General features: G+C 35.3%; 2 protein-coding genes across 3 annotated transcripts; both read left to right on the forward strand.

The window, feature by feature from the left end:
- Positions 1-289: 289 nt before the first annotated feature.
- On the forward strand, positions 290-25,824 carry LOC143445696 (peripheral-type benzodiazepine receptor-associated protein 1-like). Of its 2 annotated transcripts, none has more exons than XM_076944973.1 (30): positions 290-495; positions 960-1,096; positions 1,823-1,936; positions 4,118-4,704; positions 4,864-5,021; positions 5,320-5,435; positions 5,839-5,964; positions 6,121-6,315; positions 6,607-6,705; positions 8,251-8,478; positions 8,962-9,042; positions 9,131-9,252; positions 9,478-9,625; positions 9,838-9,970; positions 10,171-10,404; positions 15,523-15,759; positions 15,892-16,084; positions 16,514-16,692; positions 16,967-17,097; positions 17,241-17,461; positions 17,618-17,764; positions 17,945-18,063; positions 18,220-19,212; positions 19,489-19,577; positions 22,178-22,306; positions 22,543-22,638; positions 22,885-23,005; positions 23,251-23,426; positions 23,770-24,021; positions 24,324-25,824. In XM_076944973.1, the coding sequence occupies exons 2-30, from the start codon at positions 962-964 to the stop codon at positions 24,402-24,404; spliced, it is 5,640 nt and encodes a 1,879-aa protein (XP_076801088.1). In that variant the 5' UTR covers positions 290-495; positions 960-961; the 3' UTR covers positions 24,405-25,824. The 2 variants fall into 2 exon arrangements, with proteins under 2 accessions (XP_076801088.1, XP_076801089.1); XM_076944974.1 differs by having other exon boundaries at positions 291-495; positions 23,254-23,426.
- Positions 20,070-21,789, forward strand: LOC143445697 (uncharacterized). Its single transcript, XM_076944976.1, has 2 exons — positions 20,070-20,282; positions 20,363-21,789. The coding sequence occupies exons 1-2, from the start codon at positions 20,243-20,245 to the stop codon at positions 21,490-21,492; spliced, it is 1,170 nt and encodes a 389-aa protein (XP_076801091.1). The 5' UTR covers positions 20,070-20,242; the 3' UTR covers positions 21,493-21,789.

A 25,824-nucleotide genomic window follows, 5' to 3' on the forward strand; every position in this document is an offset into this window, starting at 1 on the left:
TAACCTGTAAGGTTGCTTTAACCAATAACCAATAACTTTAACCAATAACTTTAACCTTTAACCAATAACCGGCTTTGACTTTTCGAAAAGAAAACAATGACCTAAGCGAGACGTTATATAATTTCAAATACTTTTAAAAAGAGTCTAATATCTAAATATGTTTGTAAAGATCATTTGCGGTTGATAAAATTATTCCTTCTTTTACAGTGTTGCTCCACCTTTTGAAACAAATAAGAAAAAGGTTTCTTTTTTATGGGGCAAAATTCGCCACGGTTGCTTGGCGAACAGGCACGCTAGGGGGAGGCAAGATTCTTGGTCTTGGCATGATATCAAATTACAACTCCACCAGCGATTGAAAAGCAAACTGAGAGTTATGATTTCTAACCGAATGTCTGGTGGAGGCGCGGTATTTGATTTAGACGCCAATGTTAAAACGTAATCCAGTAGTCAGGCTTAATAGGATTGTAATGGCAAGAATACTCGTGCTTACATGAGGTAAGTGATTTATGGTTTGGCCTATATAGGCTATAGGCTTACCGCTTCCAAGAGGTTCTTTTTCTTGTCATGTGTGAGCGATAAAAGCATGTACACTATATTACACGCATTGCTTTAACAATTGTTTGCTGCAGTTTTTGACTTTGTGCAGTGATTTTAATCTGCTGAGTAAGTATAGTTGGACACGGATATGCATTAAAGTTTATCTTAAATTCATTTTAGGCTTAATATATAATAGGCCTAACATCCATTTAATTTAATAGGCCCATACCACATTGTAGATAGATTAAAGTAGTCACGAGTGTACTATGAAAATAATCTTTTAAGAAGATCTGTTGGATGGCCAATTAATTTGAACTAAATTCAACTTTCAAACAGTTTGCATTAGCACTACTACTAGTATTACTGGTATGCAATAATGTAATCTTGAGAATTAGTTTAATTTTGCGCCTTGGTAAATTTAGGGATGGATGACTCAAATGGAAATGTTTCCAATGAGGAAAAGGTGGGGAGATTGCAACAGATGAGTGAAGAAATGAAGCTACATATAGCTCAGCTCAAAGCGGAACTGGGTAGTGCAGGAATCGGGCAGCATGGAATGGTGTGTAACAAGTTTATATAATTAAATGAGTTCAGTGGTGGGCAGTGTTTTGAATTAATCTTATTTACTGCCTTTTTAAATAATATAGAATGCCTAGAATTTATTAATGTTTGTGTTAACCAATTTTCTAATATGCAGGTAATTAGTTGGACAAGGTCCAGTTTGTTCAAATATTATGTATATAGCTTCCATGTATCTAGCAAGAGTTGGTTGTTATTGTTTAAAAATGCTCTTAGAAAACTAACTTTGCTGTTTACTGCATTGTAATCATATATTGTATTTTTCATTTATTCCAAAATATACTTTGGTCATAGTTAGCCATTGGAGAGGAGTTATATGTTATAAAATGGTTAGTTTCTGTACAACTATCAATTTCATAGTTTATGTGATTGAAATACACCTGTCCTTACACAAGCATTGGACTATTATTGAAAATTTATCAATACTTCTAAAGCAAAGGATTTTTGTGGCTTAATTGTAGCATTTTTAATATGCTTTGCCAAGTATTTCAATAATTTTTTATTCTTGCCAGAGGTATTGTTATATTTCAGTTTAATGACAGTTTACGGATGTGTAGAAGTGTGTCTGTTTCACCCCCCAGCAAAATATATGCAAACTTTTTTTAAAAGAATTATTTAATTTTTGTTGCTTGCTGCTGGATTTCCTGCTTTTGATTTTTGTTTGTGTGATATACCGGTATGTCTAAATATATTATTTATTTTGCAGCAAGATCTAGAAAAAGAATTTCGGAACAAAGCAGTTGCAAGTGCATTAATTAAGAAACTTGAATCGGAAAGACAATCACCTCGGCTAAACTTTGGCTCAGCTGTGTCAACAGAGGTATGTGTCTAGATTAATTTATAACTACATAAAAGTGGTTGAAACAGAATGTGTCGTACTCTTGTAACTATAAAACTGATACAAAATGCTTACAAACAAAACATTTGTTTCCATATAAAATGATACTGCACTTAGATATTATACAGTTTCAGAAATTTAAGCTTGAGATTTAAATATAGAATCTTGGGAGAGTGTGATTGGAAGCTGAGGCTTTTCCTCATAATTGTGATCAACATAACGCCTCACACACCTCACTTCTTCACATTTGAATACCGTACTACGTTGTAGCAAACTGAAAAGTCAGAAATGCAGATTACACAGATGAAATGTGGATTGTGATAATTTAAGGGCTTAATCTAATTACAGTATTATAATTTGTTTTATTGTAATCTGGGTCGGCAATGGAAATTGAAAGTAAACCTTGCATAAATGGTGTCTTCAATCCTACCTGCTATGAATAAATTTTATATGATGCACATATATTTAAAGCTGTCAGTATTTCATCAGAAAAAATTTGACCTTCAAAGCTATTTTGAAAGTTGTAAGTTGTGATATAGTCAACCATCTAAACCTCACCTAAATCTGTCTTTTAAATTCCATTTGAAATCTTGACTTCTATTTAACACTAAATAACTAAAATCAATTGTTTTACATGTGTACGGTATAACTCATATATATTCTTTCTCTTTACCTAATCAACAACAGAACACATGACCTACGATGGCAAAATAGTCACTCCCTATGTGGATCTAATCTAATGTCAAAACACAATCATTTTTTATCAGATAAGCAACTATTCTTCCAGAAGCATATCTGTTAAGTTTGTCTAGACTTGTATCTTTGCATGAACTCTTTTACTTTTCCTGATGTTTTTATAGTACATTGGTCTATAATTGTACTGACCAAACTAAAATGCTTTACTGTAAGGGTCTTTGCATTTGTATTTTTAACAATGATAGTATCTACTTACTATTCCATATTTGTAAATATCAATAGCTTGGTCCATAAGTACCACCACTTAGAAATGTTTTTCTTTTGAAGTGTTTGACATGTTTGAGTATGCTAAGCAAATACTTGCTTTTCGGATTAAAAAGAGCATTTCAACTTTTTTGAAAATAGGCTTTTCTTTTGTTGTGTGACTATAGCTGACTTGGCAGCCAACGTTCCACTTAAAGTTGTTGGTTTTAGAGATCTCTTCTCTTTGATTTTAATTTTTTTCACAAAACAAGGTGCGGTTTTTATTTACTTCTTTTTTGCTAAGTGTATGTAAAGGTGCTTTTTTCGAAAGAGATTATTCAATTATGTCTTTTCGAATGCTTTAAAGTCACAGAGCATGGTGTTTTTATCACACTCACCTAAATTTTGTCAGAGTCAAACTGCTCTTGGTTCTTGTAAGATCATGTAGCTGATTTAGTCAAGACGTGGAATGGGTTTAAAGTTGATATTTCATTGGCTGTACAAAGTTGAAACTGTAATATCATAAACATTATGTAGAGAGAAGTAAAGTATATACCATGATGGTGAATAATATTAACCACTCTGAAGTAAGACTGACTTATTGGATATATTATATATATTGTACCATTATATTTCTTATTTAAATTTTACGGTATTAGTGTAGCTGTATGATGGCAGTTGTCTTATTCGCATTTTTAATTTGATTGTTTCTGTCTTGAATTTATTACTGGTACTGTCAGTATATGGATTTACATGGTTTCCAATTTCTGTTTTTATTATGGCCAGGCACTTTATCAGTGGGAACTTTCAGTCATGTTGTTCAGCTTGTTTGAATAAGGTTACACTGTGTAGGTATCTTTGAAGCAACGAAAGCTATTGTTGTTTTTGTTTATGAGATTCTTATATTGTTCGTACTCACTGATTGAAAGATCTGGTAGTAGATAATTTGATCGTACATTTTATTGTGTTTGTTAGCTTTATAGGGATTGTTTTTTCATACGTTTGGACTTTTTTTGCTTGGTTAGGATCTCATCTCATTTTGGCATGTGCATCTGTGAAACTCATTTTGGCTTAAGAAAGACCTATAGTTTTATCATGTATTAGGTGGTGTGTTGTTAGGAAGAAATATAAATTTTCTGATATATTTATTCCATGTAATTTTCAATATTTGTGTTTGGCTTATACCTTTAGTTGCAAACTTCTTCATAATTTTTCTTTCTCCAGGCATCTACTCAATCTAACCCTGGGAAAGGCTTAGCAAAGCAAAAAGTTGTTGTCGAACCCCTACATAAAGTGTTAAAGGACAGCAATGCCCATTTAAGTTTGGACAACCCACCACGTAAAGTCAACAATGAAATAGCTGAAAATGTAAAGGAAAGTTTCCACAAAACAGATGGAATTACAGATGTGGAAACAAGTGCTGAAAGTCAAATTTTTCCCACAAATAAAATACCATCAATCAGTCCAAACCTTGAACAAACTTCTGAACAAAACTCTACAGAGCCTGTAGCGATGCAACAACCAGATAGAGCAGACAATGAAATTCACTTTTCTATGGATGACCCTGGTAACCAGAGAATTAATCGCGAACAAATTCAAAATTTAGATTTAACACAACCTGATTTGTCCAATGAAACAAACCTTCCCGCTTCTGATGTTGCTGAGACTCAGAAAGAGCAATCAACATCAAGTGAAAGCAGTAGGTCTCGCAGTGAGCGCAGTAAATCCAAGATTCCATCTTCAACAAGCAGACCAACAAAATCAAAGTCTGCTCATAATGATTCCTCCGCACCCAATGACTCACCTTCTAGGTAGTGATTAAGCAATATTGTGTTTCAATATAAAAATACAAATTGAAAATTTAATTATATATCTTATCCTTAAATAAGATTTATTTTTTTTATGTACATTCCATACAGATAAAAGGAATTAATAACATTTATCCTAAAGCTCTTGTTTTTACTTTTCAGTTCCCCAAGGTCTTCGATAGAACCAAACGAAGACTCTGTCCCAGTAAGATATCTGCAAATGTCCAGTAATTCCTCAAAGATTTTTAAGAAGCCTAGAACATCACATCGTTTCAGGAATCATCGTAGCTCCAGCACTCCGTCCACATCTCGTCAAGCAGGTTTGCCAAAAAGAATTACTGCTCTTAGTGTAAATCATGAGCTCCGTGATTACATTTTTGCTATATTAGCTTGGCTGAGTATAATTTCTTTTCCAAATTACCATGAATTTTTTTCTACACTTTAAGTTTTCGTTTTGTAAAAAACAACTATAAAGCTGAATTATACTATACGTAAACTCCATTATTATAACTTATATTGCATTTGTGGTTATTTTATTAAAGTAATAATGTTTTCCGTGTGTCTTTACTAAGTTACTGATAATGATTACTTTTAACAGTTATTGCTTTAATAATTTAGATAACCACAGTGTAACTGTTGATCTGAAGCGCTTATCAAAATATAGCACATTAGAAGCACATTTGTCAGATCTGCAAGCTCAGTGTGAGTTTCTTGCGGAGGAAAACATACGAGCTGTAAGTACGATGTAAAATCATTATTTATTATACTTTTTTTCATTCAATTAACATTTAACAAGTTATATTGCATATAAATTTTGTGTTAGCATTTACTAGACTTTAAATAATGCTTTAATTACTAAACTGAAATGTTTCTCTTCTGCTTCATGGATCACAGCAAAACAATTCCTTGCAGTAAGCATGTCTCTGTCTAATATCTACATGTGCTTATACATCAGTGTGTTTTCATTTGAAATATTGTATCATATATATTCATTTATCGTATGCTGTTTGTTGCATGCAGATTTTTCTTTGGAAACAGCCTTTCCTGTGTTTAATTACTATATTTCAGTTTATCACATGAAATTGTTGATTTCAATTGCAAACTTATTAATTGTTTTCCTACTTACTGATTTTCTAGAGAAAAGAACAGCGAGCAAAAGCAGAAGAAAAGATAAATTTGCTCAAGAAGAAAAATGGAGAACTTGCCAACCTCGCTCGAAGACTCGAGGAAAAAGCACGATCACTCCAAGAACAGAATGTTAAAGTAAGTGTATTAACATTATGTGTATCATTTATAGATAAAATCATTTACACAACACTTAGATTTGCTCCATCAATTTGCATTTATCCGCAGAAATTCTTACAAATGCATGAAGTCTTATTTAATTCTTTTATAAGGCTAAATTGTTTTTCAATTAAGAAAACCCAGGACTTTGCTTCTGTAACAAGAGACTTGCAGCAGCAAAAACGAACTCATCATCGTCATCGAGCAAGATGGGAAGCTGAGCAAGCTCGTTCGTTAGCTGAGTACAATGATCATTTGATATCATCACGGAAACAGTTGGACGACTTGAAAAAAGCACTTAAGCAAGCACGAAGAGAGAAAATAGGACAAGTATATACAAAATGCTTAAACCCATCCATATGAAAACATTCTTTTGATCACAAACTGCTATTAAACCAGCATATGTTGTGTTGAAAACTGTTACGAAATATATTGCTATTTTCTGCTATATGGCAGCAAAGAGCTGGTATCTATGCTCCTTGCTTTAATATCAGCTGAACAGAATTCTGCTTTTCAGTAATTAGTACAAAAAAATCATCAAAATATGTTTCTTTCTTCCATAAGTTGTCTTTAGTAACTTTATTTCATAGATTGTAATATAATTTTTTCGTGTTATCACAGCACAATGATAAATGCAGTGAGGATGAACCTGATATAATACGACAAAATCAAAAAGAGCTTCTTCAACTACAGAAGCTTGCAGCTGCTGCCAGTGCTAAGGTAAATGAGAAACACCAAGTTGTAGCTTTGTGTCGCTTATACCAACACTAAAACAGCATTATTCTTGCTATTTTTTGTTATGGTACGGTATATATGATTTACTTTGATAAGTTACCACAGACTCTAATTAAGTTAACTTGATTATGCAAGTATGTTGGTTTATTCATCTCTTTAAAAGCTTAGTTGGAAAGAGATGAAGCAAATACTGAAGCCATAGCTTTTAGTACCATAGCAGTACATTGTATTTCTACTTGTAAATAACAGTTATTAGCGCAGTTTATTGCAGTTAGTGGGTTGATTTTGGAACAAAGATAGAAGAGAGTGATTTGTAATTCAGTCTTTATGGCAGACATTATGAGAGTTGCAACAGGAATATAGTCAAAATTGAATAAAATAGAAAAGGAATTCTGTTGTTTCAAAGGTCTAGATGTGTAAGTACAGTATGTCATTATGTAGTCATTTCTCAATTCTGGTTTAATTTGATTTGGTGTGTACCAGAGAAAAACTTTTTAATAATGCAGTAGATGGTGTCCACTCAGAAATGCAATTAGTCATTTGATTGCTTGGCACCCGATTCCATCAACCTGGGTATAAACAAAATGGGGTTGAAACTTATTTAAGTTTCCCAGTGAGACTGATTAGCAATTACCGCCATTAATAAATTTTTACGAGTTGATAAAGTACCTTTTTAAAATTGAGCAATTATGTGTCTCTGTATTGTCTGGTGAGAAGTGTAGGGCAGTGAGAACGACTTTTAGTTCTAGTACAGTACTTTTTTAAAAGACAATGTATATGCTGGTAGTAGTTTTAAACATAGCGTGTATGTTATATGTGTATTTAAAGCAAGTCTGTAATATAAGCACACAGTGCTAAATACTCGTTTATCTGAAAAGAGATTTTTATTGATTTTTGAAGAAGGTGTTTTCCATGCAAATATTTGTGGGGATATTACATTTTTGGCAAGAAAATCAATATAAACCTTTCATGTTTTCATCTTTTGTGTATTTTGTGATGATTGTTGAAAAAAAACTCTCTTTTCTTGCCTCATAGCAATGCTTGATTATGAAAGCAATCCTTGCCGAATGGAATATATTGAAGACATGTTTTCGTGTGCCATCAGTAGCTTTAATTTGGACAAAAAGTAATAAATAATAAATGAATCTGTGCATGAATAGAAAAACGATGAGTCCTGTTGATTATTCGGAGATTTTAAGTTTCAGTATTTCTTGTGCTCAGTTCACAAGAAAGCATCGTAGTGATAACAGTCAGTCTCCGTCTTTACCTAGGATGCAGCTATGGACTGTAATGTAGGCTGTAACACCACTTTAAAAGCATTAAGCAACTGTTATTTAATGTTACAAAAGAAACAATACACCTCAAAACAATCGCGTTGTATATTTGCGGCTCAGTAAAGGCAGATTTCTTACAAGTAACATGCTTTCAATGCTGTATGTTATTGGCCAGCTTCTTTGAAATGGACAATGTGGTGCTGTTTAAAGTAAAGCAGATTCTTTTGTCATGTCTATATATTGTAACTCTTTGCAGGTGGTTGTTAGGTCACTTTCCACTCCTGTAACTGCTCGGCAGAAGATTTTAGAAGAATCCAATAGGACATTGAGACGGCAAGTAACCTCACTTGAGAATAATCTTCAAGAAGTGGAAGGAAAATTGACACGAATTGAAGTTTTAGAAGAGCAGTTGCTGTCAGAAAAAGAAGAGAAATTGAACCTGCAAAATTCTATTGAACAGCTTAAGGCTTCTACAGCAACTCTTGTAAGTTATCGTTTGAAAAAATAATAAACGTATTACTGTTAATACATAAACTATTAGATTCGTATAATGCTTTAAAACCATTTATGGTATTGTTTTCTGATTTATAATTTAGTGTGTGGTTTAGAGGTTTTTACTTTTTTTCATTTAGGTAACCAAACTTAAATCTATGTAAAGTCATTAGAGTGATAACACTGATAAGGCTTAGAAATGATAGAAATCAGAAAACAAATCTGACCCAAAGAAGGCTTATAAACTTTCCTTAAAGGAAATTTAATATGTGGTTGGTTTGAAGCTCAAGGGTCAACAATTATCATACTACCCTGATTTTGTCCATTTTCTTTTTCTGGAACATATGTTTGTAAATATGAATTATTTATAAGATTTGATGTTTCAGTACGCAGCTTGAAAAACGTGATGAGCACCATATACTGTGTGCTTTTACAAATTTTTTTTGCATTTCTAAAATCAATTCTACTTTTTTAGAAATCAGAGTTGCAAGAATCAAAAGTTGAAACAAGCGACATCAGTCTCCAGTTAACTGATTTAAAGCACACACATGCACAAGTATGTTTTAACATCAGGCCTTGTCTTGTCATTGTATAAATTCTTTACTTCCGCATTTTAAACCAGTCCATTTGTTTTATGCTTTCAGTTACAAGAAGAATATAGCACCGTTCATGAACAGTTAGCTGTGGCAATACAGGAAAGGGATAAAGCTGTGCAACAGTGTGTAGAAAATGCTGGAAATATTTCTGAAATGGAAACTACTATAAAGTAATGAACAGATATCTGCCTATAATAAATATTTATGTCATATTTCCTTTTGTTATGATTAAATGCAATCTAGGAAGCGTTCTATTTGTTACATTTGGAAGTGCTTGCATATACCTCACATGAATAACTACAAAATTGTTTTTATTTATGTAGGAATTAATAGTGAACACGATTAGTACACTAATGACTTGTAACTACAAACTAATAGCAATTTTTTCATGTCAGAGAATTGTACACTAATAATGAAGCATACCAAAATCTTCAAGTTGCCCACAAAGAGGTGGTAGAGACACATCACTCAGGGATGAGCAATCTTACCAATTCTCACCAACGCATTGTGTCCGATTATCAAGAAGCTCTCATGATTTTGCAGGTAATTGAATTACTCTTCCATATACTACCGGTATTTCTAATTCCTCTCTTGTTTTTTTAATGGATGAATCATTTTTTCCTTGGCTGTGTGTATCAATTATTATTAATTATCCTTATGTGAATGATAATAATAACGAAAATAATCACTGAGAATGATTATACAGTCATTGACTTTAATGGATCTGTAATTTACACCTTGTAACGGTGCAACAGGCAAAAGTGACACAATTAGAACAGCAATGTTATAGCCAGGATGAAACCAACAAAACCTTAAAAAAACAGCTGTCAGCATTGATGGAAATGTCTAAAGCAAATTCTGAAGCTGAAACAAACTTGGACAAACAAAGTAATAAATACTGTAGAGCAATATGCACAAATTTATTCAACAAGGCAACTTAATTTCTCGAAAATCTATGATTAATTTTTATAATATGAGAAAAAAGTTTTTAGTTGTTCTTGTTGTTTCCATTAAAAAAACCAAAGAAAAAAAATTACAGATTTGTTATTAATTGTGAAAATGTTATGGTCAACTATAAATGTCTTCAGGTGATAACAAAAACACTAACACCGTAAACGGAGTTGTGCAAAAAAGTTTGAAGAGTGTTGGCAATCCTAGTGCTTTTGCAACAAATAATGATTCTACAAAAAATGCAAACGCTCATTCTAAATTACATCAGCAAAATCTATCTTCTCGAAGACCTTATGTCCCACCTATTGCTACAAAGCATCTTGGCAGCAATGAAGTCCTAAGCGGGCGGCAGAGAGTTGAACATTCAAGAGGTAAGTCTTCATCAGATTTAACCTAAGATCTGGGTAATCCATATACACTGCTGGTGTGTTAGTGGTGTGTCTTTCAACAATGCTGTTGAGTGTAGTGTTTCTATTAAGCCCAAATTTTGCCAGAACTGTTATAAATTGTGGAATAGTAATGTTATGGAGTAAATTGGTGTTGATATGCCATTTTTTGGCTTGATAGTGCTGGCTGATAAAATATTGAAGTTTTAATGTTACAGAAATACAGTACGGTACTTAATACAGTTTTATTCTTGTCCAGACTTGTTTTTAAAAATATGACAGAGTTTTATATCATTTTAGTAAGCTCAATGACCACCATAGTTACGGAAATTAGCAAAATGTTCTAAAAGTTTTTTTCTCTTACTTGAGTGCTAGAAATTTCGCCAGTCAAGATATTTATTCGCTAACCAAATAATATGCACGACAGAATTTAAATCGAAACATAATTGCAAATGGCAAAACTAGTTTGATCTTTCTTAATTATAAATTTATTTGACAAGATGACATAGTTTTAGACATCGCTGTGATTTAAAAAAAATCGAGTTTGTATTATCTGGGTATTTCTATTTGCTTTGATCTTAATTTTAAGAATAGGTAGCATGTTGATACCTTTGATTGATTTTTGATTGAACTCTCTTGGGACCACGACTTTAGCGTATAGACCTTTACAAAAGTCTAGACTCTAGGGCATGGTAAACCTTACAGTAAGTTTTGCCAGGTGGGTGATAGCCTGTCAGTAATCAATAAATCGCACATTTTAAACGTACATTCTGTAGATATAGAAAGAAAAGGAGTTTCAATAAGATCACTCAGATAACCGACATGAGTAGTAAGCAGAATAAAACTTGCACTTACCGTCATTCACATCTGCGCAAAGAGCTTCAGACAGATAAGAACACCTGCAAAACTGTATGAATTTCATATTAAGCTATAGCGGGTTACACCCTTTGTTACTCATATAAGCGGATTCCTTGAAGTGCTTTGGCTCGGTATAGAGTATAGAGAACACTGAGTGCAAATATGTTTGAATATTGTGTGGGTTGTGGAAAACTGTACGGAGGTGGTTCGTCATTAATTTTCCATTCGCAAAACAGTGGTTTACTGTGATATTCTATGATAACGAAGGCATGTGGAGAAGTTTAAGTGGCGTACTCTGGAAATATATTCGCATAGAAATAAATGACAAGAGGAAATAATATCACTATTGCTAAGCCATATGTCATATAAAACATGATTATAGCAAGGCAATAGGCAGCAATGCATAAGGAACATATAGTATGTAAGCAGAAAATAAATTAACACATATATTATAATATTATTATCTAAGAACAAGCCGCGTAACGCCCATAGATATTCAACACTATCATAAGCAACGTTTGACGCTCTTAAACGGGCTATTGGTTGGTGGGCGTAAAGTGCGACATAAAACCTCAATCTGCGTGAGAGAGGAGATGTTTGCGCGACGTTCCCATGAGAGAATAATGAGAACTGACCGTTTCACTGCGGATACCATCGTCTATGCATAGAAATTGTCTTTTTGGTGATTATCGAGGTTTCAAGTTTATTGTTTAGTTAGTGCTAGCTTGAAAGTTAATAAATCAAGCTTATCGTAGTCAAGGTTTTGTGGAGTTTGAAAACAATTATTTAAGTGAGGTTTTTATGTTATCGTTATCTCCTGAGCTGCAACCTGCCTAATATTCCCTCATAAAGCAGAGTTTGCCGCATTCATTAATGTGTCGTACGATTTTTATCCTGTCGAATTTTCTTCCTGAGATCGATTTTTTGTTAATAATACCTGATTGTTTTGCGGTTACATTGACGGAAATTTATGAGTTTCAAATTTTCTTATCACTCCGACCCCTTATGAATGACCTTAGCTGACCCCGGGTCCTCAACAATCGACTTTTAGCCGGTTTTTCACGATGGCAATGCATATGCAGCAGATGTGTTTTAATGGCTGAAGTAATTCGCCGTCTGCTGTAGTGATACTGGGCCTTAAGATAAGATATTTGTAATTCGTAAATGTGTCTTCGTTGAGCTCTTGTACTTCTCGCTTTGAAAGCTCTCAACTATTTTGTTATGAGCATTTCACCGAATGCTTTAAAGTGACTTGTAGTAATACAAGTCTGATACTTGACTTGCCTATGGAAAACGGTGAAGAGTTGACCAAGGAGCATGTGGCGGGAATTACATCACCTGTTCGCGGTTGGGTGTTCCCCCAACTGAATTCGTAAATGAGCCATAAAACCGTGAATAAGAACAACTGTTAAGCTGCTGTCCCCACAAATCTCTCGAGAGGACATAGACATAAAAAAGGATTGAGAGAAAAAAGAAAGATTGCTTTATCGCCGTTTTCAAACTCAAACTAGAAATTTCAAAATTTAAATAGGAAATCCACGATTTTTTACTTTTGCAAAACGTTTTTACTTTTCGTTGCAATCTTTTTTATTGTTAAATATTCCTTAGTAATCTGTTTCAATAGATACATTTGTTTGTGAGTATGGTTGTGAGATCTTTATTTTCACATGATCCCAGAGTTAATTATAGAAAAGACATACTGATCGCGGTCAAGTTCAAACCAATAACACGGATGAAGCACTTGTATTTTTTGCGTCCATGATTGTTATTTACAGATACACCATAAATTACGCTTTAGTTAGAGTAGACACTTCTGACCTTGCAGCGAATCAGTCAGTTCATCGATTTTTAACGGAGCTCAGAGCAGTAAAAAATTTTGAAACTCGCCTTTTTCCATTTGCGCAATCTCAAATCAATCGAATGGAATCGAAAAATCAATTTTTAACAAGCAAATCTGACGGGTCCTGATTTTTGACAGTTCATATCGCATTATTTAGAAGTACATGTGATGTTCCGTAAAATTGTATTTGGCAAAACCGATATGCACTGTCTAGGTAGGACGTGAAGTTACTGGCGTTTGCGCTGAAGTTTAGGTCATTGGATAAGCCTGCTGTTCTATTACTGTAGTTTTTTCTTTATCGCTTAAATTTTAACAGAGGTTTTTGCCAGGCCTCTGAGCTAGAATTGAGGGATGTATATTGATTTTAATTTCCCTTTAATCGATCATTGAAAAAGAATGAGTATTCACTGGTGAGATTATGGATTGGTCACATTTCCTTAGAGGGTTTGGGGGTGCGCGACACTGTATTGTGTAGCAGAAGTTCAAATAAGTTTGATAATATTTAATAGAGGCCAACTTCAAACTTACTTATGTGAGCTTTATCAATAGTAGGGAGCTTCCATAATTTTTTATTTACATTTGTCCAACTGCTCTCAAAAACCTCAACCCTGAATAAAAAGATATAGTGTTGACCATAACCACAACTTTCATACTCGGATATTTATACCTTCGTATAGGTGTTTAGGCTTATTAAAACGATTTGTTAATAATCTCAATATTATTATTTATCATCCCTAGGGTTTCTGGCGTGGTGGCATGAGTGAAGATTGTGTAGATGGCGATTAGAAATGGTTCACTGCACATTAATATCGCGTTGTTGTCAAAGATGGTTATGTACTTTTGGATGCGCTCCGCTTTCCTCTAAATTTTTCATGACTTTTTTGTAGGCCATCTGCCTGTCCACTCAGTAATTCACAAATTAGTGGTGTCGTTGAGATCTCTTGGGATATTAATCCTTGTGTTTTATCATTAAGGTTTAAAGTTCATAGAATAAATGCGAACTGCGAATTCAAACTGCAGTACAGTAATACATAGCGAATCACTCATTTAAATAGGCAAGGTAATTAACTTATGGACCGATAAAGAATACAGCGTGTAGACTGTAGAGCTTCACGTGGCTTGTGGCGCTGCGAAGTTCTGGTCGCCGCTGCTTTAGAGCTTCGCTTAAAAGAGTGGTTGCGTATCAAACATCTGTTGCGGTCAGGTAGAATACCATAGGCATATACCTTCACGAGGCATATCTCAGTAAAAGGAAAAGCTAAATGCTGCACAGCTGCTTGACAAATAGTTGGCAGTTGAATTAAGAGATATAGAATAATTAATGATATTTCGTTGCTTGCACTTGCGTGTATCAGGGTCATTTCAGTTTATTTAAATGCCACTTTTCATATAGCATTGTTTGTTTTTATCAGGTACAAATTAACATGTCTAGGTGTTTAAGCGGTAAGGATGAATTGCAGTGTCTGACGCATAAATTACTTCATTAATTTATTGTGTTTTTAACCATACAAATGAAGTGTTTAATGACAGGTAATGCATTTAAAATTGTTGAGTTTAAGTACGCCTCACCTAATGCAAATACGTAAAAATAAATACAGCTTATTATTTCCGCCGCTTTTCAGTGCCTTGAGTCGTACAGCTTTAAGTTGCCATGAAGTGGTTTGTATTTTACATTGACTCAGTGCTTCTCAAACCGGGCCACTTGGCTCACTAAAGGGGGAATTTTTAATTCCAGGGAGGAAATTTTCTCTAGGGAGGAATTGGGGAGGAAAAACTGTATGTGAAAAAAACTTTAAATTTTAAATTTTATTTGTAACAGAAAAATCCTCTCAAAGAGGTTGTTTAGATGTCTACAATAGTGCGCGAGGACAAGCTCCTTAACTGCAGTGACTGACGTTATAAACGTGTCTGTTTGGTTCATAATGGCTATTGTTTTCTCTTTATTATTAGTAAGGTACTTATAGAACTAGCTAGTAAGCTAGTGATGAAAAAAAGAGAAACACACGATATTTGCGGAGACCTTCGAGCAAAACTCACACGCTTTTCTCCTCGATTTTCTTTATTAACTTCTCAACATGAGGCTCACGGTTCTCACTAACAATGAGCAACGATTTGTTTGTAAATTTGTTTGGTTATTTTGTGAGAGTGTGCTTTTGCAATTTTGAATTTTATTCCTGAGATAAATCTTCAAAAGACATCATCCAGGGACATTATTCAGGTAGTGTAAAATTTTGGAAATTTTTTTTGTGATTTTTTTGGGGGGGGAGGAATTGACAGTGTTTTGGTTGGTAAGCGAGGAATCGGAAAAAAACTTTGAGAACCACTGCATTGACTTCAAGAAACATTTCACCATTGCATTCCGTTTATTTACACTACTTTTAACCCCGCACAAATATTATTTGCAGAAACGGATGATACAGAAGCGGAAGATTTTGAGGAAGAGATTTCACCGCACAGCGCCGCAAACCTAATTGTTTTAAACGATACAAAAACAACTACTTCTGCGCTCAAAGTGTACATTGCAAAATATACATACAACCCGTTCGAAGGACCAAACATGCGCCCAGAGTTGGAACTACCACTGACAGCTGGTGATTATGTTTACGTCCACGGGAACATGGACGGTGATGGCTTCTATCAAGGTCTCAATTATTCATAGGAGCTATGATAACAAAATGTAATTTAGCTTTTTCCCTGGCATCTTTGTTTGTGTTGTCAAACCATCAATATAATCTTTGTCGATATTTCTTGGACATATTTGCTCTGGTTTTCAGGTGAGCTTATGAACGGTCGACGTGGTCTTGTTCCTTCAAATTTTCTTGAGGTCATCGATGATTCTCCAAACGACCTTCCTCCCTCATATGATGCCATTGTTGACGGTGGAATGATGGTCGACGATTACGGTAACAGCAAGAGAAGACGTTCGAGCAGTCGGGATGGTTCAGTACATTCAGGACCGAAACACAGGTATTTGATGCATCGTATGCTTTTTAGTATATTATGCGGGTTTTTTAATTGCCAAAGCAGAGAATAAACTGTGAATGAATATTGAAAGTATTTAAACTTAAATCCATAAGCTTTGAAGAACGTTGCAAAATTGTCATATTTTTATGTTCATGTACTGGCACAATGTTTTTGCATTATTGCATATTCGTATTCGTTGTAATGTGTAATACGTATTTCAGAACTTTAGCCTTCCAAGAATATTATGTAGGTGGACAACACTAGTAATGTTATCTCTGCGTAAGCAGAGCTACCAAACTAAATGATCATTTTTCGCGAAGGTTGCGTTTGTGTTCGCCCAAGCCTCATAATCTGGCCGTATTTGGCCAACCCATTCGGGCTTGGGTTCGCATCGATCGAATCCTATCATTTGCTAAGAATATTTGCATCCAGGTCAGTTGATTCTGAGCTTAACCACAGCATGTGCAGCAACACGTCACTGGCAAGCAACCTTCACAATCGATCTGGTGATCATCAGTTGACATCCAGTAGTGATATCAGAAGCCCGGGTATTTTACCGTACCCAAGGAAGCTGAGAATTGACAAAAAACTCTCACACAGTCTTATTATTGGTGAGTAAATAATTGATGTTATGCTGCAAATGGTAAATGAACATATATCTATTAACTATAAAATTAATGAAGTAAATTATTCGGTCGGTCACTTAATTGGCTTCTCTGCATCTGTTACATATTGCTGTAACACGTAAGGTGATAAAAAATCAATATCAAAAACGGTAAAACGAATGTTTTCAAATCAATGCTTGTGACGAATACCGCATACTTATGTTGACCCACCCCAGACAGTTCCATGTATTTATGAAGTCCAACTACTTTACTGTAACAGGCTGGGTGGCACCTCAACTTGGTGAAGACGATTTAGTTGAGGAATATCATGTTATAGTTGATGGGCAACTTTCAACTATCGTCAGTGGAAGCAAAAGCAAAGCAGTTGTTGAAAATATCTACCACGATAAAGTACTTTACATGTAGTACAAACTACAACATATAAATAATTAGATCTTAAAACATATTGATGATATGTTTTTAGATTTATTTTTATGTGTTTTTGTGATTTAAAACACATTCAGTTTGTAAAAGTGAGTTTTATTTCATTTCAGAAACTTTACCAGATCAATGTCTGTGCGGTCACTGAGTACGGACGCTCCGACCCATGCCATTGCGTGATCAACCACGGCGCAAAAGGTTCAGATCTACAAATCAGCGGCCTCTGTATGGAGCATGTTACAACTACAAGCGCTAGAGTGGCGTGGAAGCCGGTCAATAGCAACTTCGTTCACAGCATATCAATAGGCGAGCTGGAGGACGAAGGAAAACGAAGGTGGGATCTTTTTTTGGGCAAGTTTTCCCCCTTAAAACAGAAAAATACATTCCGTTTTGGAATTGCTTAGACAAAGCTTAAGCGGGGAAGGTTGTCTGGTTGAATGACTGCTCTTCACTTTTTTAACCCATTTGACAACATTGTGGTTTTTCTCAGGCTGACTTACTTCCAGCGACAGATAATTGTACCATCCCCCATGTATCAGCACACAATCACTGGTTTGAAAGCAAACACCCTGTACGAGATGGTTTTGAAAACACGAAGCACCAAGCACGATATTGAAACCACATCTGCGCCTCTGAGGTTCGTGACATAGCAAGCTGGTAGAATAAAGATCTTCAGCAAGGCTTCGAAACTTAGAAACCAGCATCATACTCCTAGTCAAGTTTCCCAGTTATCTTGTGAAACTGCATTGTAATGGTGTGAAATATTGTATAATTATACCTGAGCTGACTGTTAATTTCGAACTAAATTTTGTTAAAGATTTTCAACTCTTGTAATTGGCCCCCCTGATCCGCCACTCAGCGTCTCGGTGGAAGAAGATGCCATTTCATCGGAATTTCTTACCGTTACCTGGTTGCCTGTTACCATCCATGAAAGAGGTTTGTATTGTAAAACTACAAGTTTGGGCTGATAAAAAATACCTGAAACTCCTGGGTGACTGTGCTGCTGATAGCAAAGTGTTTGAGGCTTAGTTGTTTTAAATATACCATCTAAAGCTCTAAAATGTAATAACATAAATGTAATTACATTTTCAGGGTCATCAAATGATGTCATTGTTTCCGGTTACTCCGTCTTGGTCAATTCTGTTAACTTTGCATCAGTTGAACCCTCGACATCGGATCAGTGTCGAATCTCAATGCAATCGCTGTCGGAACACGTTCGTAAAGTTGTTGATAATGATGCCAGTTATAAGCATCAGAAAAACAACAGCAGTAGCAGTCTATCGTCGAATTCGTTTTTCTCGAACACCTTACCGTCGATAAAGATCACGGTCAAAACTATTGGTGAAAATGGACAAATGTCGGACGATTCTGCTCCTCATCACCTGCATAAGAATATGGTTGCTCATCTATTGAAGATGTCCAACAGCAAGGAGAAAAGACCTGCTAGTCCTGGGAGCTCTGTCAAAAGAAAAAAGGAAGAGGAATCAAACGCTGCTATGAGTGGCGGTTTTAAATCCAAGCTGAAAAGCCTGGTGCCTGCAATTGAAATAACCCAACATAGCAGCAGTGACGATGAACTGAGCAAGTTTCTTCGTTCGAGAAAAAGTTCGGCACCCAACACTCCGTCAACTGTACACCAGACTCGAAACACAAATAAGAAATCTGATGTTAGCTCTTTAAGACAGAGCAGGGAAACAACATTTTCTGACAAAAGTGGCAGTGGAGATTCTTACAGCCAAAATGCTCCCCCGGCGAAACTTAGGTCAAAATCTGACTGCATCCTTAACAATGCCAAGTTTTCAGGATCTGATGTTAACCTTCTCAATAATTCTGCTCCTGCTCAACATCTTCCATTGAAATCGCATTCAGATGATGAATCCGCTTCTTCCGGAGGACAAACCAGCTCCTCCACCACCGGATCATTGAGCCGAAAACAGTATGTATCAGGAAGATCCTCCTGGACCCAAGCAAGAGCTCAAAATGCACAGCCACGTGGTTCTAGGAAGCGTGGCTCTCTGAGGAATAGGATCATTGCTCAAGATAAAAGATCAAACTCCTCACATTCAGTGTACAGTGATGCTACGGGTGAGTCCTGACTTCGTTGAGTGAAGTTACGTGTATTATTGACAGTGGATAATAAGCGGATGAAAATTTTTGAGGTGTTTTTATTGTAACACCAAATATTTTTAAGGTTTAAAATTAGTTTGCTAAGGAAATTTTTAATTTTCTGTATCATAATCTGAATATCCAGTGATGACAACTACGTAGGTTACCAGCTTAGTATATTCCAGACTCTATTTGGTGTATACTAGATAGCTTTTGAATTTAGTGGGTTTCATTTTGTAACACAGCTTTTTTTAGATAAAGACAGCGCCGGCAAGACGTATGAACAAAACGACACTAGGCATCATACTGCTGGCAACCGAAGTAGAAGGGAATCTATGTTGGAGGTAGGCAACGATGTATGTAAATTTGGATGCGAGCAACTTCATGGGAGGCTTTTCAACAATTACACTGTGCTGCGTTAATTTTTAGGTTACTAAAGTATTGACGGTTCTTAATGTACTTTTTGATGCTGAATCCAAAACTGTTATCCGTTTTCTTCAATCAGGTCTAGTTTTTTGGCAAATTGCATTTGAAATTTTTGACAACTTCAGCTTTCAGCGTTTGCGATTGAGATTTGTGGTGTCATGAAAATGATTTAGCTTTTGAATTAAGTTTTGATGAAACTTAAGTGACATCACAATGAGAAGAACATAACGAATGCACCTGGTGCTTAAAAAGTTAAACATCTGAACTTGTTTTTACAGGCTAGTTTAGTGTGCAGTTTAGATGATTTGTTTTTAAAGTACAATGAGAAGATGCAAAAATGATCCAGACAGGTTCTGTTACATATGTGGCAAGGTCACCCTGCGCAGTCGCCAAGAAAAAATCACGCAGTTTGTTAAGAAAGCATATTATGCGTATTTTGGAGTAAAACTAGGCGATCAGGACAAGGCATTTGCTCCGCACATATGTTGTAGAGCATGCGTTGAAAACTTGAGATTATGGAGCCTAAAGAAAATAAAGAGCCTTCCTTTTGGTATTCCTATGGTATGGAGAGAAGGAAAAGACCATGTCACTGATTGTTACTTTTTGCATGACCAACTTACAAGGTATGTTGATACTTGCACTGTATGGAGGCATTTTCATTAATTGCTTGATTTAAGAGTAACAGTGTTCTTTTTCATTTTAGGAATAAACCGGAAGAACAAACAACATGTGAAGTACCCTGATGTTCCTTCAGCCATGAAACCAGTACCACATGGCCCTGGTATTCCTGTTCCAGAACCACCTGGAGAAATAAGTGAAATGGACTGTTCTTCATCTGCAGAGAGCAAAGCAAGTGAACAAGACACATGGGATGCAGAGCAAAGTACAAGCCAACCGAAGCCTCTTACACAGCTTGAGCTGAATGACCTAAAACGAGATTTAAATCTCACCAAAGAATCCGCTCAGCTCCTAGGATCACGACTACGTGAGAACAACTTGCTAGCTCCATGCACCACATATTTCTGGTATCGGTATAGAGATAAAGAGTTTAGAAAATATTTCAATTATGACCAAGACCATTCCCTAGTATACTGTCAAGATGTTTCAGGATTAATATCAGCTTTGGGCATAGTCTACAGTTCGGCAGAATGGCGATTGTTTTTGGACTCATCTGTAAAGAGTTTGAAGGTAGTATTACTACACAATGGCAATAAGATTGGTTCTGTTCCTGTTGGACATTCAGTGAAGCTCACTGAATGCTATGAAGACATGAAATTCCTTTTGAAATCTCTTCAGTATAGCCAACACAAATGGAAAATATGTGGTGACTTAAAAATGATTTCAATACTTCTTGGGTTACAGACCGGTTACACTAAACATCCATGTTTTTTGTGTCTGTGGGACTCGAGGGATGATGATCGCCACTACACACAAATTAACTGGCCACTCAGAACAAGTTTTACACCTGGTTTTAAAAATGTCAAATTTGCTTACTTAGTTGATCCACAAAATATTCTTTTGCCACCTCTCCACATTAAACTTGGTCTCATGAAAAACTATACCAAAGCACTTGATAAAGATGGCCCAACCTTCAAGTTCTTAGAAATGAAATTTCCCCGTATCTCTGAAGCAAAGCTACGAGCAGGAGTCTTTGATGGACCACAGGTCCGTGAGCTGATGAAAGACGAAGGTTTTACTGCACACATGAGTGCAGTAGAAAAAAGAGCATGGACAGGATTTCGAGCAGTAATTTCAAACTTCCTTGGAAAGCATAGAAGCCCTGATTATGAAGCACAGGTTAAAGAGCTGCTTGAAAGTTTTCAATCCCTTTGAAGCGACACTTTTTGTCAGCATAAATCATTTGTATTTATATTGTTATTGCATTTAACGTCGTAATATCATCATGTGCCGCACAACGCTTTCTGTTTTAAGCTATTTTGAACACTTCGTTTTTATTTCACACATTGATGTTGGCAAGTATTTCACATTTAAAACACATTTTTGATGTGAAGTGTTTACGTGTCTATAGTGTAACATATTAACTTCTACTTTTAGGTTGAGCGCCGTTGAACAAAATTATGTGTTAGGAAGCTTTCTTGGTTAGTTGTAAGTGCTTTTATTTCAACTGTGTCATTATATTTTTTAGTATTTAAAATGGCTGTCATTGCAAAAACCTTACATTCAATTAAAAATACCATCTTGCGAAAATTGACAACATGCATGACCAATTAAGCTACCCCAGAAATTAGTTTCTTTGTGCACAATAATGACCAAAGCTAGCATAATTAAATATGTGATAGAAAAAAAACTTGACCTGATTGAAAAAAACTAGTTGCATTTTTGAGCTCAGCACAAAAAATCGATTCAGAAACAGTTAAAACATCTTTGACCTATGAAAAAAAATTTTCAAACGCAGCACAGTGTTATCAAACGTATTTTGTAATTTTGTTAAAATTATGATAAACGGTAAAAGGTTACCATTTTCAGAATTGGTTTGAAAGAGCTTTTGATTTTCTAGTTGGAAAATGTTGATGATTCTCGTGTCAGTTTGTACGTTGCTTTGTTTAACTACGAACCTTCCTCCATGTCCCCTAATATCGAATCTTTCGAAGAAGAATTAACGTTCCAGGAAGGACAGTTTCTTAAGGTACCACTCGCACGTATTCAACCGAAAATAATATCCATATTTTAGTGTTTTAGTTAATCTAGTATTGCTCTGTAATGTAAAAAATATAAACATCTTCTTTCAATAAAAACATTAGTTATCGTTACCGTTGTCCAAATGTTCTATTTTCTACGGTCTAAAATTCATGGCCGTCAAAGAATGTCATGTCAATAATGTGAATAATCCGGTTTCTTCAAGCCATGACTATCGTGTTTTAGATCTACGGCGACAAAGATAGCGATGGTTTTTACCTCGGTGAAACCCATCATGGAAATAGGGGCTACGTTCCTTGCAATATGATATCGCTTGTTGAGGTAAATGCATCTCAGTCCAACTTGTAAAAAATCGATCGAATTCGATTCTGGTATTTCATAGGTGTTCGGTTTCATTTAATTTGTCTTGGCAATTATTAATGACTTTAACGTTATCCAATTGTTGCAACTAACTATATTGTATGGTTATATTTTGCTCCTTTTTCACGCTGCACTGTTATTTAATGATGATTTTGTTAAAGTATTGCTTTATTCTTTCTTTTACCAAAGTTTGCCTTTTTCCCCAAGGTTGACGATTACAGTATGTTGGAGGATCTCTTTCGAAGAGGCCGTATCGAGTCAGATCCATTCAGCGATAACGTGGTCAGCACAAATATATCTGAGCAGCTTTCCGACCACGACGAACCGCGTGAGTTAATGAAATGTTTACTTAAAGTTTTTATTAAAAGACAGGGACATGTTTTTAATTGATAAATTTTACAGACGTGGTTAACGAATTCACGTGTTTGTGGGGTATTCAAGTACATACAGTTTTAAACCTTGGAACTGAAAATAAGATATGCACACTGTTAGTTACGTCTTCAAAGTATCTGAGTCAGTGTATCGATCATATCCATTTATCGATTCCTCCTTCATACTTAATTTGTTCCCAAGTAGAAAATCCTTCCCCGCCTGACAAGTACGACCAGCAACCCTTGCTCTATGTTGCGCTCTATGACTACGATCCTAAAGAGTCCTCCCCAAACATTGATGCGGAGATTGAATTGTCATTTTCACGGGGAGACTTCATCAAAGTTTACGGTTCCATGGATGAGGATGGATTCTTCAGGGTAAGCGTCCGTAGCGATTTGGTGTATTATGTATATTGCAACAAACGATGTGTACGTACACATAGGAAGCGGTTATAACTAATTATTATTTTTCCATCGTTGCTAATCAACCACTTTCCACTAATCAACCACGGTTTGTCTTAAGGCTTTATCACGTTTTATACATTTTCTGGACATGGTTTACTCCGCTTTACGAATAAAGACCATTCTTTCTGCAAATCAATTGTTTGGTCTACTCTTGGCAGTTAATCGATTTTTCTGCTTGCTGTATTATGACCGATTACTTGCGTAATTTGTTTTAGCATGTTAACTGCTCTGTTGTAATACATTGCTCGCATAACAGGGTGAGCTCGACGAGCACTTCGGCCTTGTACCATCGAACTTTCTCGAAGAAGTCACGAACGAGCAGGCGGACGACTTGAAGCGCTTGATGAAATCGACTGGAGTTGTCACGCACAAGGTTTCGGCCACCACGATGACAGACACTTCGATAACTGCGAGTCCGAAGACGGACGAATCTCCACTTCGTAGATCTGCTGCTGAACCTTCCAGCGTCGCTTCCACCAGTAGTAGTACGAGTTCAAAGACTGATTCGGTGAGATATATTTCAATGCCTTTAAAATAACCTAAACAATGTAAAATATGGTTTTAACTGTATGAAATTAACACTACTGCTGTAAGAATTGCAAATCAGGTTATTGAATCGACGTTGGAAATTATCATTAACTAACGGTGTTTTTTATTGTTATTACTATTAGTAAAATAGTACTGTAATTATCATAATTAAATAGGGTTAATTGTTATTTTTATTTTGGAGTAGATAACATAGGATTGATAGTGGCAGTCCCATATCTTGTATCATTTTTTGTTGATAGATGTTTTTGTCATGTCTTACAGAGCAAAAAGAAAGGAATTTTTTCGAAGGGCAAGAAATTGTTCAAGAAACTGGGAAGCAATGAACCGAAGAATAAAAGATAATACGAGATTTGTGCAAATCGGTTTCTTTTTAGTCTTGTCATGCGTCATATTAGAAAGCAGCTTTTTGGCATAATATTATCTGTACATGTGGCGTTAATAACGTTTACTTACTGTGCGATTAACATCGTTTTTACGCAGGTTTGACCATTTTGATAAAATTACTTCAAATATAAACAAATGGTATAAAATGGTTCATATTTGCGAAAAATACCACTGTTTAAATGAGGGTTTTACATCGAAAGACCGTTTTCATACTATATGCAATTTAGCTTTGCTGCAGTCAAAAGTAATAACTAATAGAAATGGCAGTCCAGACGTTATATTTGTGTTTAATCAGTTTATTTTCATCATAGTAAAATTACTAAATAAGTTAATTGTTTATTCTCTTAACTTTATAAGTTGTCAATTTTAACCTATTAGCTTCATCTCAAGTTTTATGATTTTTTTAACTCATTATCGTAACATCATTTGTTTACATACTGTGTAAGGTTTTTCCCGCGATTAATCGAGTTTATTGCGCTGGTGCTTAATACGTCTATTATCATGGATACATTGTAAGCAGTTGATTTTCAGACTTACCTTTAATTTTGTAAAAAACTGTGTTTTGTGTGTTTATTTATCGACCGAGTTATTGTGCTATGTCCACACATTTCTATTTCTGGTTTCGTGTCAATTATTTGATTTACGAAAATGTTTCTTATATTAACTTTTATGCTATGTTTCACAAGACCTTTTTAAGTGTTGTATTTTTGTCTGGGTTTATTATCGCTCATACGGTACAACTTTGGACGCTACACACGCGCACGCACAAAAAGATAATAGTTGTTTTCACTACAGTAGGTAGGACACCTACCGCTAATGTAAAATATATGAATCCATATGTCTTGCCATTTCCATTCCAGTATTCTTTCATTTGTTATCGGTCCATCAGTGTTTCACTGTGATTCGTTATTGTTGCTCCATGACGTAATTCGCTGACATGTTTCTCATGATGTCATTGTACCGCGTGCTATTTAAAGTGTTTGTAGTTTCCCCATGTTTCGGCCACTAGGAGCCAATCGCTTGGTGCATTTCTTGTTTGATGCATGTTTACTGAAGAACCATGTAAAGTTTTTTTTATAACTTTGCTAAACTTGGACATAGTTAGTTATAAAACCATGACTTTTAAGAAGTGGGTTAAAGTAATCATTAAGGTTTCGTATCATTGTAAATGTTTTATTAGGTGCATAATATAAGTGTATTTGAAAGGTCTATCGTTTGAACGTGATTACATTGTTTGCAGCTCGTGTTATATATGCGCGTGGTTATTGCTGTATTTGGTCATTGTACGGTAGATCGTGTTGGGATTTAACTCAAGTGACTTTGTTCGACTTGTTGCTTACACGGGAACGCTTTATGCAAATAAATTATTTTCGGAGAA

The sequence above is a fragment of the Clavelina lepadiformis genome, chromosome 2 (assembly GCF_947623445.1).
Source record: "Clavelina lepadiformis chromosome 2, kaClaLepa1.1, whole genome shotgun sequence".
Lineage (NCBI taxonomy): Eukaryota > Metazoa > Chordata > Ascidiacea > Aplousobranchia > Clavelinidae > Clavelina > Clavelina lepadiformis.